The sequence below is a fragment of the Clytia hemisphaerica genome, unplaced genomic scaffold (assembly GCF_902728285.1).
Source record: "Clytia hemisphaerica strain Z4C2 unplaced genomic scaffold, Clytia hemisphaerica genome assembly, whole genome shotgun sequence".
NCBI classification, from domain to species: Eukaryota; Metazoa; Cnidaria; class Hydrozoa; order Leptothecata; family Clytiidae; genus Clytia; species Clytia hemisphaerica.
The window spans coordinates 92,750-107,132 of NW_027103979.1; the positions used below are offsets into that span (position 1 = coordinate 92,750).

Genomic DNA, 14,383 nt, shown 5'->3' on the forward strand with positions numbered 1-14,383 from the left:
CTGGACAGGGCTTTTCAGTACAGAGTATGAACCTTTCAACATAACCCTACAATACACATGGGTCTCTTGTCGGTTTTAGTTCACCATGTTGAGTTCTTGCCTTGTTCTCCTTCTTTTTGTCAAATCGTCATGGCTGTGTTTAATGAATAGTTAATGACAAGAATATCTCCCTCGCACTCTGTAGAGAGTTTTTGCATTGCACTGTTTGGTATAATTCTACGTTGATTTTTATCAAAAATGAAATAAGTTATCTTTAAAACTAGCTTATATAATTTATTGATGATCCTAGAGATAAAAAATAAATTGCACTCTTAATGAACAATAAAAAGAAATTTTCCATTAAAATTCATCACAAGTCCACTGTACAGTTAAAGGTTGATAGTTATAATGTTAAGAATTCTTTAAAAACAATACCTAGCAGATTGTTTTTTGTTTTTTTTATTATATTAAACATTCACAATTTCATCATAATATTGTTTTCTATTTACAGCTGGCAAATAAATTTCTTGAAAATGTTGTTCCTTTACATTGCTCTATGTATTTTGTTATTTGAAGCCGTCATATCATTTTTGGGTATGCTGCTTGGCTGGATTTATAACATGTTTAATAATCACAAACAAAGGCTAAACATTTTGTCATCAGAGTTTGTTGATTTAAAACATCAACAAAAAGGTATTAGCAAGCAAGAAGAATTCGCAAAATATTCAAAAGTTCAACGAAAGCTGAATAAAATTGAAATGGAAATGAAGAAATTGAAAAGCAATAAAAGTACATTCATAATGACTTGGAAACTCAAAGCTAGCATTGGATTGTATGTCTTGTACGTTGCTTGCATTTTCAGCTTAATGCTATTCAAAAGATATGAACCAGTTGTTAACATTAGCAATATTTGGATGCCAAAAGAAGTGAAATCTATCCTCTCGTATCCAACAACCAAATCAAATGTAATTGGTTTGCCAATCTGGATTTTAATCTGTAGACAGTTTTCTAGAGCTTTTTTACATTAGACTGCAATTTCTTTATATTGCATTGTATTTTATTTAGGCTAGCTATTATTTATCTTTGAAAAGAACAACCATTCTATGCTTTACCTGAAATTTTAGATTTGAATGTCCAGGAGGGTCTTATTTAGGGCCGTTAAAGTCACAAAAAATAATAAATCGCCAGTCCAAACATTTCCTTGGTCAACTCAAATACATATTCCCGCTAACGACACTGGGTTTGCAAAAATTATGTCAGACTAGAACGTAGAATTTGTAGAGTGAGTCAGAGTCAGCCAGAGTAAATGTTTCGTTTGCCAGCCAATGAAAAATAATGCAAAACCCCTGAATTTCCATAAAAAAAACTTTGTTTTGAAAGAGGGAAACCTTTTTAAATTAGTTTTTATAATGATTTGACCATTTTTTGTTTTTATAAATTTGTTTACAGGAGATATCAAAATAAAAATAAAATACACTATAATGTCATGTGCACTGCATTCCATTAGTCAAATTCACAATGTTGATAAATTGCAAAGTTTACTGAAAGATTTGGCAGCCGATCAGCAAGCAGCAGTTGATAAAGGTACATCTCTCTTTATATTTTAAAATTTAACCTTTTTCTGGTGTTGTTATTTTGGTTATTTTGTGTCACTGAAACCTATAACTTTTTTTAACATACGTGAAATTTCTATATTGAAAAGATAAAAAGTAAACTATATAAATTGTCACAGGTACCAGCATAAAATTTTATATTTGAAATATCTAACCATCTTAACCCTTTGAGTGCCAGGGTCCTTTTTTCTAAGTTTTTTTTTAAAAATTGCTAGTTCAAACTTTAAGGGCTTATATCTTCTGATCTAGAATGAATTAGAAGCTCGTATATAGCTCGTTGGATAGCTTAGAGTCTCTTCTTTCTTTTGGGCGCCTTCGGCGCCGCCCGATTTAGGAAGGGCGTGGTGGGCGGCGGCCAAGGGGGGGGTAGGTTAGGGAATTAAAGCAGTCAGGCCCGCTGCGCGGACCTGACTGAACTGATGGAAAGGTGCCCAGTGGTAAAACTTCAAATCGACTCACTAGAAGACAGAATAAAGTAAAACAGGGCCAAATTTGGAGGTTCTTGGATCACTCGTTGACCAAAAATAGTCAAAAAACGGTCAGAATCTCAAAAAAGTGAATTTTTGTCAATTTTTTGCATTTTTTTGACTTTTTCGCTTAAAATCTCGCTGGAAAGACTCACTTTTGAAATTTTTTTTGCTTGACCATAAAGGACAATCTAATTCCTACGAGTTCGACCAAAAATAACGATTTCTAAATCAAACTGGGCATTACAGGAGGGCTTCGCCCTCCTATATAGCCCATGTCGTATATATACGACATCGGCACTTAAAGGGTTAATAATACAGGGAGGATATATTTTTTCCATGTTGCAGAAGAAGATTGCACTTGTGAAATGTTGTTAATTTTTCATTCTAGGCTTTGATAATGAATTTGTTGTTGGCGAAGAAGGCGTAAACAATTGGGATGGAGATTGGGGAAGTGATGATGATTGGGTTGCTGATGTAAGCAGGCTTTTATAACCTTGAAAAATCTCTTTTAATTTCATGCAACAATAAGTTTTGTTGTTATCGATTCCCTGTGCCAATTTAGAAGAAATTTTTCTCATGAAACATTACCTAAACCTTTCATGGATGTACATGGAATTAATATTTTACCATCCACTCTTTAATACAAGATATTGTAGGCTTTATAAGATGGATGATTTATTCTTGATTCCTTCTTAATTTATTCTTGAAGAAAGTCACACTTAAATTTTGTTATGTGAATTTTAAGATCAGTTCAGGCAATCCAAAGTAAGAATGAAAAAATTTGAGATCATTATAATGATGAACTCAATCATCAAAGGTGTAATCTCAATAAAAATGGCATTTCTTAAGCATTTTTAAAGGAAAAAGAAAAGTTTTAAAAATTACATTGGATATAAACATAATTTAAGCAAAAATTCCTTTTTTGCCTCACTTGGTTGAACTTGCCTTTAGATTGCGGCTTATAAGTTTGATTAATTGAACAAGCTCATGAAAAATTGAATAGTACAAAAGAATTTGTGGCATTCTGGGTGTTTGCCACTAATTTTGAATTCTAGTGGCAAACGGCCAGACTATTTTGGGTGCTTCAGTATAAAAACATTATGTCATAAATGTTGGCTCCTTCAATTTTTTTTTTTCATAACAATCTTCACCAGGCATCACCAGTAGAAGCACTGTCACCAAGTGGAAATTTAGGAAAAAGTTGGCTTCACACCTGTAAACTTTCTTTATCACCTGCTGGCGACCTTATCGCTATTGCTAAAGACGATAAAGGCATTTTTCTAACCAGTAAGTATTTGAAAGTGCTGTAACTGCTCCATCTGTTGTCGGAAATTCGTCCAGTTGCAATGCAATATGAATTTCATCTTTTCCAGCTAGAATGATTTTGGTCATTTTACTCACTAAAGATTTTAACAAATTCCGCCATAACTAACAAAACCAACACTGTTTTTAAGAACAATTTTCATCGTTTTTTGAAAGGTTATAAAGTTTTTCCATGTCAGCCATGTTTAAGATTATTCAAGCACAAAAATTCAAAAAGTTAGATTTAAATACTGTTAATTCGAAAACTAAAAGTAGGGTAGATCGTCAAATGGCAAAGTCAAAAATTTCAAAGTGTAGTATTTTTTTGTGAAAATTTCATCTATTGTGAGACATTTTGCGGAATTTTTTTAACCTCCTAGGTCAAAAATCCAGCTTTCCCCAGGCGGGTCTTTGATTCTCACTAAAGTGAAAAGTGAGTAAAAATGGCATTTTTTGCTCATTTTTAAGGCCATGAAAGGCCAGGAAAAGGTCAAGATGGTTTCTAAATGGTGTCTTGTACTATTCAATATAAAAATACAAAATAACCCCAGCGAGATCGCTCAATGTTTCAATTTCAGGCTAAAAAGGCTGATTTTCTCCAAAAAGGTGTTAGCTCAGCTGCTCAGCTTTGCCTATGAATAATGGTACCCAGAAATAATGTAAAGATACAATTTATGGTTAAAAACTTTTTATTTGAAAACCTAAAGAAGAAGATATTAAAACGCGTCTTTTATAGTTGTTTTTTCGAAAGAGCCCGATGATGAAATTAACTCAAAATTAACAAAAGCTTTGAGAAAGAATTTTAAATTTTTGTATGTTTGCTTGAACTGAATTATTTTGTAAACTTGATCCAAAAAATAGATTCTTTTATTTTAGGGAGATGGCCAAAGGAAACAACATCTTCACCTACCATTGAGGCACAAACACCAAGTTATGATATTACTTGGAGTGGAGATCTCACTTGTGAAGAAAAGTAACACGTTTTTTAGCACCCAGATGCTAGTTTTAAAATCAGCCAAAAAATTGTTCACTCTCTTGTAAAGAAAAATTTTTTAAGATGATTTAACCATGGCGAACGATAGCCTTTGAGCAATAAGCATAAAATATGGTAGAATATTAGGGGTATTCTCATAACAAATTCTTTCGAACTAAGTACTAAAATAATATTTTCAACTCTTCTTTACAGTGAAAAAGTGACCTGCATTAATGCTGTCCCATTGGCATCGCAACAAAGGTATGTGATTTTTATTTCTCCCTTAACTCTGTGACCATAGTTACTCCCAAACTAAAAACTCTTAAACTACCATGTCCACGGAAGATTTTCTTTGTTATTTGATGTTAGGGTCTTTCAGCATGTTAGGTTAGTACTGTAAGTTGGTCTAATTTGGACCTCCCCCATCTTATTTTCGTCACCCCTCTTCAGAGGTAGGGGAATAATAATAGGAAGGTCGGAAACGCTCATTGAAAAAGGCTTGTCTGCCTTTATAAGTATCAAGCGAAAAAAATACAGTTTCAATCAGCGATTCAGACATTCTTATGATTCCTATCTATCACTAAAGAAGGGGGGCGAAATCAGCTGGGGTATGGAAATCAGCTGGGGTGTCGAAATCAGACCAGGATACGGTATTCTTCTAAAATTGGTGTTGTTGTGATGGTAGTTGCTTTTGTTTCATTAAAAGAAAAATATAATCCTCTTTGAGTCTTCAATGGTACCAAATCTTTATAGGTCATTGCATCTTTGCTTTCTTTTCTTACATCTAGGATGTAAGATTTCGAACTAAGTTAAAATCTTATTTTGATAACGTTTATCCTATAAGCTGGATATTTGTACAATGCCTCCATTCTTTCACAATATTGGATTTCAAAACGATTTATAGTCTATCTAGATCATCGCAAGGGAGTCCTGACTGGACCTGTATTATTGCTGGCTACTCCACTGGCTACATTAGAATGTATATGAGTGTAAGTGAAAAATATTCTGTCCTCTTTTTTGGTTCTGTACGTTTTTTTTTCAATTGTAAAAAGGGTATACTCCTATTTTTGGCCATAAACATTTTTTCCCAGGCCTTAAAAATTAGACTCTTCTCAAAAAAGTCTAATTATTATAATGAATTGCAAACTTCGATTGTACGTTTCTCTGTATTTCTAGGCTAAATCAAGGTCATTAGACTAATTACTTAGTGCTAAATGTTATTGATAACAGAGTTTTATACTAGTTTTATACATTTTTATTTACTTAACTCGTTTTCTTTACTCAAACTACTGCTGTATTTTCATTGTTCAATATTACAAAACAATCTTATGAGTTTTAAATTGCTAAAAAGGTTTGTCTGAGGAATTATTAACTAGGCACCTGATTTTGTATTACGTATTCTTATTATATGACACGCGTATATACACGTTGTTTTTATAAGAACATCCAAAATATTTTAAAGCGTTAGGGCTTCATGAGTTTTAAACCTAAAAATGTTCTTAAAATGTTCTTAATTTCACCATTTTGTGAGTATTTTTGTGCAGTTTCATAAGACATTGAGTGTTTTAGAGTCCGTAAACATTAAACTGTTCTGATATAGTTTGTTCTTATAAAAAACGTGTAAAATCAAAGACTCTGTTTTAATAAAAATAAACCTGAAAAATTGACAATTAGACACCTGAATACTAAATAATTTTATTTTTACTCGTAGAACGGTTCACTGTTGCTGTCACAATTCTTACATGATGGCCCTGTTTTGAACATCGTGATCCGAACAAAAACTTCATTCGCAAGCTCAAGTGATCAGGTTTTTGATTTCAAAATTGTTTACATAAAACATTTCTAGAAAGTGGAACCCTCCTTTTCTTTTAATGACACTTTCCGCGTAACTAGAATCTTTCTTCAGAGAGGTGTTGGATGGTAATTTGTAATTAGATCGTAGCATAAGTTGGTCTAATGTCGACATCCCTCTTCTAATTTCGACACCTTTCTTTGAAAAATAGGAATAATAGACGAAGGTCGGAATTGCTGATTGAAACTAATTTCCTTTACTTAGCAATCAGAGAGGAAAAAGTGTATGTTTTCTCTATAAGTAATTCCGACCTTTATAATATTCCTATCTCTAAAGAAGGGTGTCGTTATTAGAAGAGACATGTCGAGGTTAGACCAACTTACGGTAAGAAAGAATCAGACCCAGTTCTGCATCATATCTAAATGTTGCTTGTTTATTGATACAAACCCCAAAACAATTCCCTCTACTGTTTGTCCAATAATTGAATGATAGTATCCAGTACAAAACCCTCTTTTTTCTTATTTCAGGTCGATGAGTTGATTATTTTGTACTCAAAAGCTATCGTAACGATTGATGGTTTTAGCTTGTACCAGTCACTTAGAGCATGCAGAAATCAGCTTGCTAAAGGTAGAGCACAATATTGATACACGAGAAAAGACTTTTATTTAGGAGCAGGAATCATCGCACCAAGGCTCCTTCTTGGCAAATAATGTATTTGCGACATCGTCTTCGACTCGTCATAAATAACACTCGTGGGCCATAAATGAGCAATCGCGGGCATAAACAATCATAACGTCTGCAAAAATAGCGTTATTTTGTATAATAGAGCGCATTGGATAGTAGAATGTCGAATAAATAGAGCGCCAACTAAATGTAGCAAATCTTTTCTTAGCTCAAGCATCGTACGGATCAGAATCCATTCAACCACCACCGTTGGCTTACAAAAAGTGGAAATCAACCGGTCAAAAGGGTGTAACTGATTGTGTCAGCTGTGGTATTTGCAATATTTTTAATTATTTTTCACTCTTAAGTATTGTTGAAATAGTTAGAAAATGATTCGAATTGTATCAATTGTTGGACCTACCAAGGTCTATAACTTCACCCGTCTGTTCGTTTGCGATTAAAAAATTTTCAAAATTTTGGTAAATTTCTGCAAAAAATGGCTAGAATCTTTTTCTCTTCTTTCTAGAAGTTTTCTAGTTGTTGATTCGTTAAAAAAGAATCTCATTTTTTTTGATTTTCTTTATAAGCACTTACACCAATAACTAACTGGCAAAGCTTTACTCTTGATTGATTCATAATTTTATTCTGATTTTTAACGTTTACTGTTGGTTAACCAGTTCGGATCATAAAGTATAAGCTCATTTCAATACCACCACGACAACTTACCGCGTTGAAATGATGTAAAGCACTGATTAATAGTTTTAAGGATGTTTTACACACAAAAAATCTCTACAATGTATGTAACACTCACACATGAATCAGAATCAGCGCAATATCTAGACACAGTAGTTCATTATTTTTGATTGATTGTTGTCTATTTCACCACAGGTGTGACAAGCCCATGTTTCTTTGATCGCTTGCAAACTGCTTCCGTGATTGGTGGACAACAAGCTACAGTCAAAGGCTCGTCGCCAGCTTTTAATAGATTCTTGTCCACTGGAACTGAACCTTTCTTATGTTACTACCAGGCTTTAGAGGTACTTTTTTTAAACATTACTTCCTTGATCTCCAAAAATATTGGTTCTTCTTACAAGAAAAGTGTTGTATGGTGTATATGCTGTGTGTATAAAATGTATAAATATCTAACAACTCGAAAAGATACGGGAAGGAGGACTTATCGGAAGGTTCTACTTTTACAGTTGAAATTTTTTTTTTACTGCTACCGTTAGAAAAAGCTCAAATTTTTGAAGGAAATGGTAGGCTAGTTTGTTGCAAGATAGATATATTTTTGTGAAATTTTATGATAACGAAGAAATTTCTTGATTTTAATCCCTCCTTCTTTCTTGTTAACTTTACTAGGGAAGTAATCAACCGATTTTGTCAGACGTTGCAATGGCTTATGCAAGCAAGTTGACTTCAGCTGTATTTTCGAGTGTCAAAAATTTCACTATGGGAAGGTGCGTATACAATCTAATTTCATAACAGATCATCCATTCTGAGCACACCTTTCTCTGTTCTTAGAAAAAGATTTGGCGATTATACCGATCTGATTTGGTTTTTCAGCTTACCCAGCTGGCACACAACGTTTTTTCAACGTTTATCTAACGTTCACAACGTCCATATAACGTTAGATGAACGTTGAAACAACGTCCATATAACGTTAGATGAACGTTGAAACAACGTTGTGTGCCAGCTTGGTAAAAACCTTGTTGCCTTTTATACTTTAAAACAAAAGCGAAAGCCTTATAAATATTTATGTTTATGATCGACGTTTGGTTTTATTATTTTGTTTTTGCAAATTACCGTGCCTAAAAGCTCATTCAATTTTCATTCTAAATCCGGATGAAAAAATCGATGTTGTCAGCAAACCTGGGTAGATATTTTTACGGAACCATTGCAAGTAAAGGTTCGGAAATGACGATTAAAAGTGGGATGCTTTGGCTTGAAAATTTGGCTTTTAGCCACATTTATTTTAAAAGTCGGTCAAAGTTTCAGTTAATTGACTTTCATTTTCACACTTGTAGAAAATTCATCAGCAAAAAACTACGTCGGCCATAAAAATTTTTTGGTAAATAATTTCTTCGCCAAGGCCACTTTTGCATCACTGTATACATAAACTGTAGTTTATTCAATGATTTTTAGTGGATGGTTTGGTGGCGGAAAACAAGCTCAGAGTCCAGAAAAGAAAGATGTTCGACCAAACGTTGAAAGGGGGACTTCTCTCCCTGCAAGGTAAGTCTACAATTGGCGCCGAAATATTTGGCACAAAAGAGGAATTCCCTCAAAACTTTAAAACCGCAAATGATTTTTAGGTGCTTTAAAGTACGGTTAGAAAATAGAGTTTTAACTCTGATTTTTAACATTACACTTAAGGACCTTAGGATCTCAGGATCTAAAAGCTCAAATTGTTCCAATAAGGCTGAGAATATAGCCTGGAAGCCACTTAACCCCTCCCAAATCGAAAAATCCAATGAAACAAAGTAGAAGTACTGAAACTGCAATTCTCGCCCGACCTTTAAATTCTGAAAAACGTTAAAATGCCCGAAATTGCTAATAGATTTTGGTGCTGATTGTAGTCTGTTAAATAAAATAATGAAGACTGCCCAAGAAAAAGATTCTAACCTCTACAGGGTGTCCCGAGAAAAAGTACTGTGTCAGACCACTTCTTTAAGTAAAATAAATTTCGTGTGTATCGCAAAATCTAGATAGTAAATAGACGGTCTTTAATGTGTTGTTTGATAAACGATAATGATATAATTATATTCTTTGTTTTATTCCCCTTCTGCATTGATATGTCAAATGGTATGTCAATTAAAGTTTGTAGGTTTTTGCGTTTTTCGTTTCATTAATGCACTTTATTATGATCAGAATTTCAAGATTTTCCCGATGATACCAATTATTTTTCTTGAATGCAACTTGATTGAAAATCGTAAATATTTTGCTCATATTAAGGGTAAGGAGTTTTGGCTACGACGTCAGTTTTTTTGCCATAAAAATTATTTATTTCTTCACAGATTTGGGCTTTTCGATCAACATCGTATTACTTCAAGTGTGAAACTGTCACCGATAGGTAATTTGGCGAATTGTTACCGACACCTTCAACAGAGTATCGTTAGTCGATATTTCAACTGGTATTGTTCTGCGCTTATGGAAAGGTATATATATTTTTGGACCTAAGAAGTTACCAAAATAGTAACTCCCGCACATATTCTTAAAAAAAAATATTTCCAGGATTTTTTTTTTTCCGATATCTTGTTTAACAAACAAAATAACCAGAAGCATTTTTTGTTTTTTATTAAAAACTATATATTCGACCTCACTCACAAGAGGTCTTTTATTGTGCTATCGATTAGTGTCATTGTTTTCTCAGTTTTATCATTTTAGATTTTTACACATTCTTTTTAAATGAATTTTTTATAACATTTTAATTAGCTTGCTTCTGTAAATTTTGATTTTAGAATCTTCATTCTGTATTAGATTTTTACTCTGATGATGACCTCTTGTGAGTGAGGTCGAATATATAGTTTTTAATAAAAAACAAAAAATGCTTCTGGTTATTTTGTTTGTTAAACAAGATATCGGAAAAAATCCTGGAAATATTTTTTTTTAAGAATATGTGCGGGAGTTACTATTTTGGTAACTTCTTAGGTTAGAAATAAAACAAAAAATGCTTCTGGTTATTTTGTTTGTCATTAAGCTTGTTTATTTTGAATTTAATGCTTTCTGTTGATGAGCCAGGTAGTTCCATAAAATGAACACTTGTTTCATCGGTGTTGTTTGTTAGTTGTTACCACTTGGTAGAGCATTACGTCCTTTACAACTTCCACCAGCATCCGGCTACGGTGCGCAAGATTGTGGGTTCAACCCCCAGCCGGGTCATACCAAAGATTTCCAAAATGGTACTTGATGCCTCTTTGCTTAATGCTCGGAAATTAAGAGGAGGGTCAAGGGTAAGTTGAGAAATCCAGGGAGAAAGAGTGGCGCCCTCCCTTACCTTCGGGTGGACAGGTATCGAAAGAGGAGCCTTCAGGTCGCCTCCGACTGCGGTCGCAAACTTACTACTTACTTTTATACACCTCCTCTTGATTAGATTTTAGATAATTGCTACTGGGAGCTGAGATAAGTTGTGATACTCCGCCTTTCCAAAGCATTCTCGCCAGTCAAAAAAAATATGATATCGATTTGTTGTTAACGTATACCTCCAATTACGTAGATTGGTTTCTACGTGTCTTTCTTCTCGTGAAATAACAACTAAAAACACAAAATGTCAAAACGCTATTTTTATTGTGAAATTGTTGCCTCATGACTGTATATACTTTGAAATCTTTGATCATTTTGGTGGAGAATAGAGCAAGTTTCTTTTGAAACGGAATTTTCTGTTAAAAAGGAGACGGTAAGATTGTTTTACAGAATTGGGAGTGGGGTAAAAAGGGGGATGAAAAAAAACCTAGGAGAAGTTATACCCCTCTGCAAACTATATCCTTCTTTAATTTTTCATCAGGTCACTTTGAAAAAATTTGTAATTTTATTTTCTCGAGAATTTGTTTTCTTATTTTCGTTTTTTTGTTTTCTCACCCAATTATCAGGTTATAGAGATGCAGAATGCGGCTGGATAGTGGTAGAAGAGGAAGAAGACCAACAAAGTGATGCACCATCATTGAAACGAAGAGCTCTCTTTGTAGTCATCTATGCGCCAAAAAGGGGAATTCTGGAGGTTAGTCTTTTTTCTTCATATCCTTAATTTTAAATCTGAATCTAGCCTGTGAAGAATATTTAGCCGTTGTATGAAGTTTGGTTGACTCGATACTTGCGCCAAATTTCCAAAATCGAAGTTTGTCTTGTTTCAAAGACAACTAATCTACAACATTGTTTACATTTTCGGTTAGCAAGTATGAACTGTTTAAACTCTCGAATGTCAGAACAGAGACAACATTCATCATGAAATTGGCACTCACGAGAATTTTGACAAAAAAATAACCTGATGTGAAGAATATGATTCATTCGATCAAAACAAAAATGTGTCCGTGGACCCGCATCACTACAGTTGGCGCTCTCTAATTCGAAGTACACCTATTATTCGATAATATCGAAAGCCACACTACAGTCAATAAGAAACTCATAAACGACGCTCTACTATTCGATACGCTCACTTATTCTGTGAAAATTCGATTCCCCTCGAAAATCGAATAAGAGAGCATCAGTCTTTACACGTTTTGCTTAGGAGAGTCTTTTAAGGTGGAATGTCTTGTTATTTATAGGGTTTCATGTTTATTTCATTCTAGATTTATTTGACAGAACACGGAGCACGAGTTGGTGCTTTCAATGTCGGTAAAAACTGCAAGTATGCTCAATTGTTTTACTTTTTTATAGCGACTTTTTGACCATGTTCACAGGTAGCTTAAAGCAATTCTATTGGTTAGAAATGACGTAAAAATTTAATTTGACCAATAGAATGGCCTCATTTCGTTTCGGAGAAAACGTAACCGTAGCGTGGGAACCACATAACTTATGTAAAACACCTGATGGAGCTTCCTCGTCCCTAGATGAATTAAAACAATCTGCCATTTTTGATAAGTAGAACATAGTTCGGTGCCGGTAACTTTATCGATTAAGTCCATTCTCTCGCCGACTCGCTTCGCACCATTCAGGTTTTTTTGTTTGATTAAACAAATTGCCGGTACCGAAAATTGGTCTACTACCATGGTCTACTCAGCAAAGGTGGCGCATTATTTTGCTTAGGAAATACAGACTAGCTGTGGTGTGGACGTGGTCGTACTATCTGCACATTTTGACTTGTTTTTCTTGCTGTTTTTACTGTTTTTTTTTTTTTTTTTTCGATCCAGATTGATTTGTCCAACGTACCAGTGCTTAGGTCCAGATACGCGCAACAACAAATATCAACAGCAATGAATTTCAACAGTGTTTCCTACTACAAGAGGATGGTTCAATCAAAACGATTCATGTTCCGTTTCATTGCTCGTTGAGGTATTTGTTTTAAATCCTTCTTAATTGTACAGTTTTTTAGTCTCCATAACTCGAACACGCACGGGGAACACACATTTGTTCAAGTTAAGGAGATTTCGAGTTATAGAAACATATTTATGAGACACTGTTAACTGAAGGGACCAGAAAACTTGTTCGAATTAAGGTGACATTGGAGTTAGAAAGGTTCAAATTATGGTGACTGCACTGTAGTAGCTTTACATGCATTCCGGTTTTCGCCGTTAAAATGGAAGAAAATATATATCTGCATAGGGGATCGCCCCCTTCAATAAAACCTTCGATTTTTACAAAATCGAATGAAAATTGATCTAATGGATATATTTAATGTTTTCTTCCTCCAATGGCTCATCTGCGTTAAGATAAATAACCTTTGCCAAGCCTGAAATACTTCTATTCATGATATGCACCATTGCAATGTCTTCCAGGGACCCAACAGCTAATTGGTTGAAAATGACGTACTGACTGATTTTACGTCACTTACAATCAATCAGCTGTTGGGTCCGTGATGTAATGTCAGAAGACATTGCAATGATGCATATTATGAATAACCAGATGTCTTGTTTTTCCCATAGTAATGTACATAGTATACGAGCGAAAGATGCACACCAACTGAAACGTGTGGCCACGTCTCTTGACAAAAGCAAAGGCAGAGGTAAACCTTCTTTTTATTTCCAATACACGTGTTGCAAAATTATAGCAGTGTTGTCAAAACATGTGACTACTCGAAAAAATTCATCTGATTTCATTCCCATGTTACTTGTTTTACAAATTACAGTTAATAACTTTATTAGTGTTTGATAAATTCCAAACCAATCAGAAATGAAAGTAGTGTAACAAACGCATAAAAATTTCGAGTAAAAGCGTGATTTGACTTCAGTCTTTTAATTTTGCAACCCGTGTATTCACATCCGTCCGTATTATTGAACAGTAAGTTACAAACAGAATAAGAGATTTCATGATGTAGGCCCAGAGATATCAGCCGTTATAATCCGGCAAAGAACGCACCTCAAAGAAAGGTGACCAATGAAATGAAAATTATTATAGCGCAGTTATTGGAGAACTTGGTTATTTTTCCTTTTTATTCTCTTAATCTTCAATCTTGATTTTCTTTTTCTTTGATCTTAGAACATTATTAGCAGTGCAATATTTTTTTCTCACATCACCAGAACATTATATCAGTGCAATATTTTTTTCTCTCATCACCAGAACATTATATCAGTGCAATATTTTTTTCTCACATCACCAGAACATTATATCAGTGCAATATTTTTTTCTCGCACCACCAGAACATTATATCAGTGCAATATTTTTTTTCTCACATCACCAGAACATTATTATCAGTTCAATATTTTTTTCTCATATCACCAGAACATTATTATCAGTTCAATATTTTTTCTCACATCACCAGAACATTATTATCAGTGCAATATTTTTTTCTCACACCACCAGAACATTATATCAGTGCAGTTTTTTTTTTCTCACATCACCAGAACATTATTATCAGTTCAATATTTTTTTCTCATATCACCAGAACATTATTATCAGTTCAATATTTTTTTCTCATATCACCAGAACATTATATCAGTGC

General features: G+C 33.9%; 2 protein-coding genes across 2 annotated transcripts in view; both read left to right on the plus strand.

The window, feature by feature from the left end:
• The first annotated feature begins 1,460 nt into the window (after positions 1 to 1,460).
• LOC136811017 (rab3 GTPase-activating protein non-catalytic subunit-like) lies at positions 1,461 to 12,702 on the plus strand. The gene is made up of 17 exons (XM_067067620.1): positions 1,461 to 1,563; positions 2,451 to 2,536; positions 3,217 to 3,349; positions 4,241 to 4,337; positions 4,551 to 4,598; positions 5,242 to 5,326; positions 6,049 to 6,144; positions 6,657 to 6,756; positions 7,022 to 7,123; positions 7,681 to 7,829; positions 8,152 to 8,249; positions 8,935 to 9,024; positions 9,807 to 9,947; positions 10,594 to 10,691; positions 11,379 to 11,506; positions 12,075 to 12,133; positions 12,636 to 12,702. The coding sequence occupies exons 1-17, from the start codon at positions 1,461 to 1,463 to the stop codon at positions 12,700 to 12,702; spliced, it is 1,680 nt and encodes a 559-aa protein (XP_066923721.1).
• Positions 11,383 to 14,383, plus strand: part of LOC136810871 (rab3 GTPase-activating protein non-catalytic subunit-like) — a 49,886-nt gene continuing 46,885 nt past the window's right edge. Inside the window, exons 1-4 of the mRNA XM_067067461.1 lie at positions 11,383 to 11,506; positions 12,075 to 12,133; positions 12,636 to 12,777; positions 13,368 to 13,447. The gene's annotated coding sequence lies outside the window, so the exon portion shown is untranslated. The remainder of the gene's footprint in view (positions 11,507 to 12,074; positions 12,134 to 12,635; positions 12,778 to 13,367; positions 13,448 to 14,383) is intronic.

What these genes read in the sequence shown, in the direction of transcription:
- LOC136811017 (XM_067067620.1), top strand. Translation starts at nt 1,461, where the DNA reads ATGTCATGTGCACTGCATTCCATTAGTCAAATTCACAATGTTGATAAA. An exon ending in GTTACTACCAGGCTTTAGAG is followed by an intron (nt 7,830 to 8,151) that starts GTACTTTTTTTA and finishes TAACTTTACTAG; the next exon opens with GGAAGTAATCAACCGATTTT. An exon ending in TACCAAAGATTTCCAAAATG is followed by an intron (nt 10,692 to 11,378) that starts GTACTTGATGCC and finishes CCCAATTATCAG; the next exon opens with GTTATAGAGATGCAGAATGC.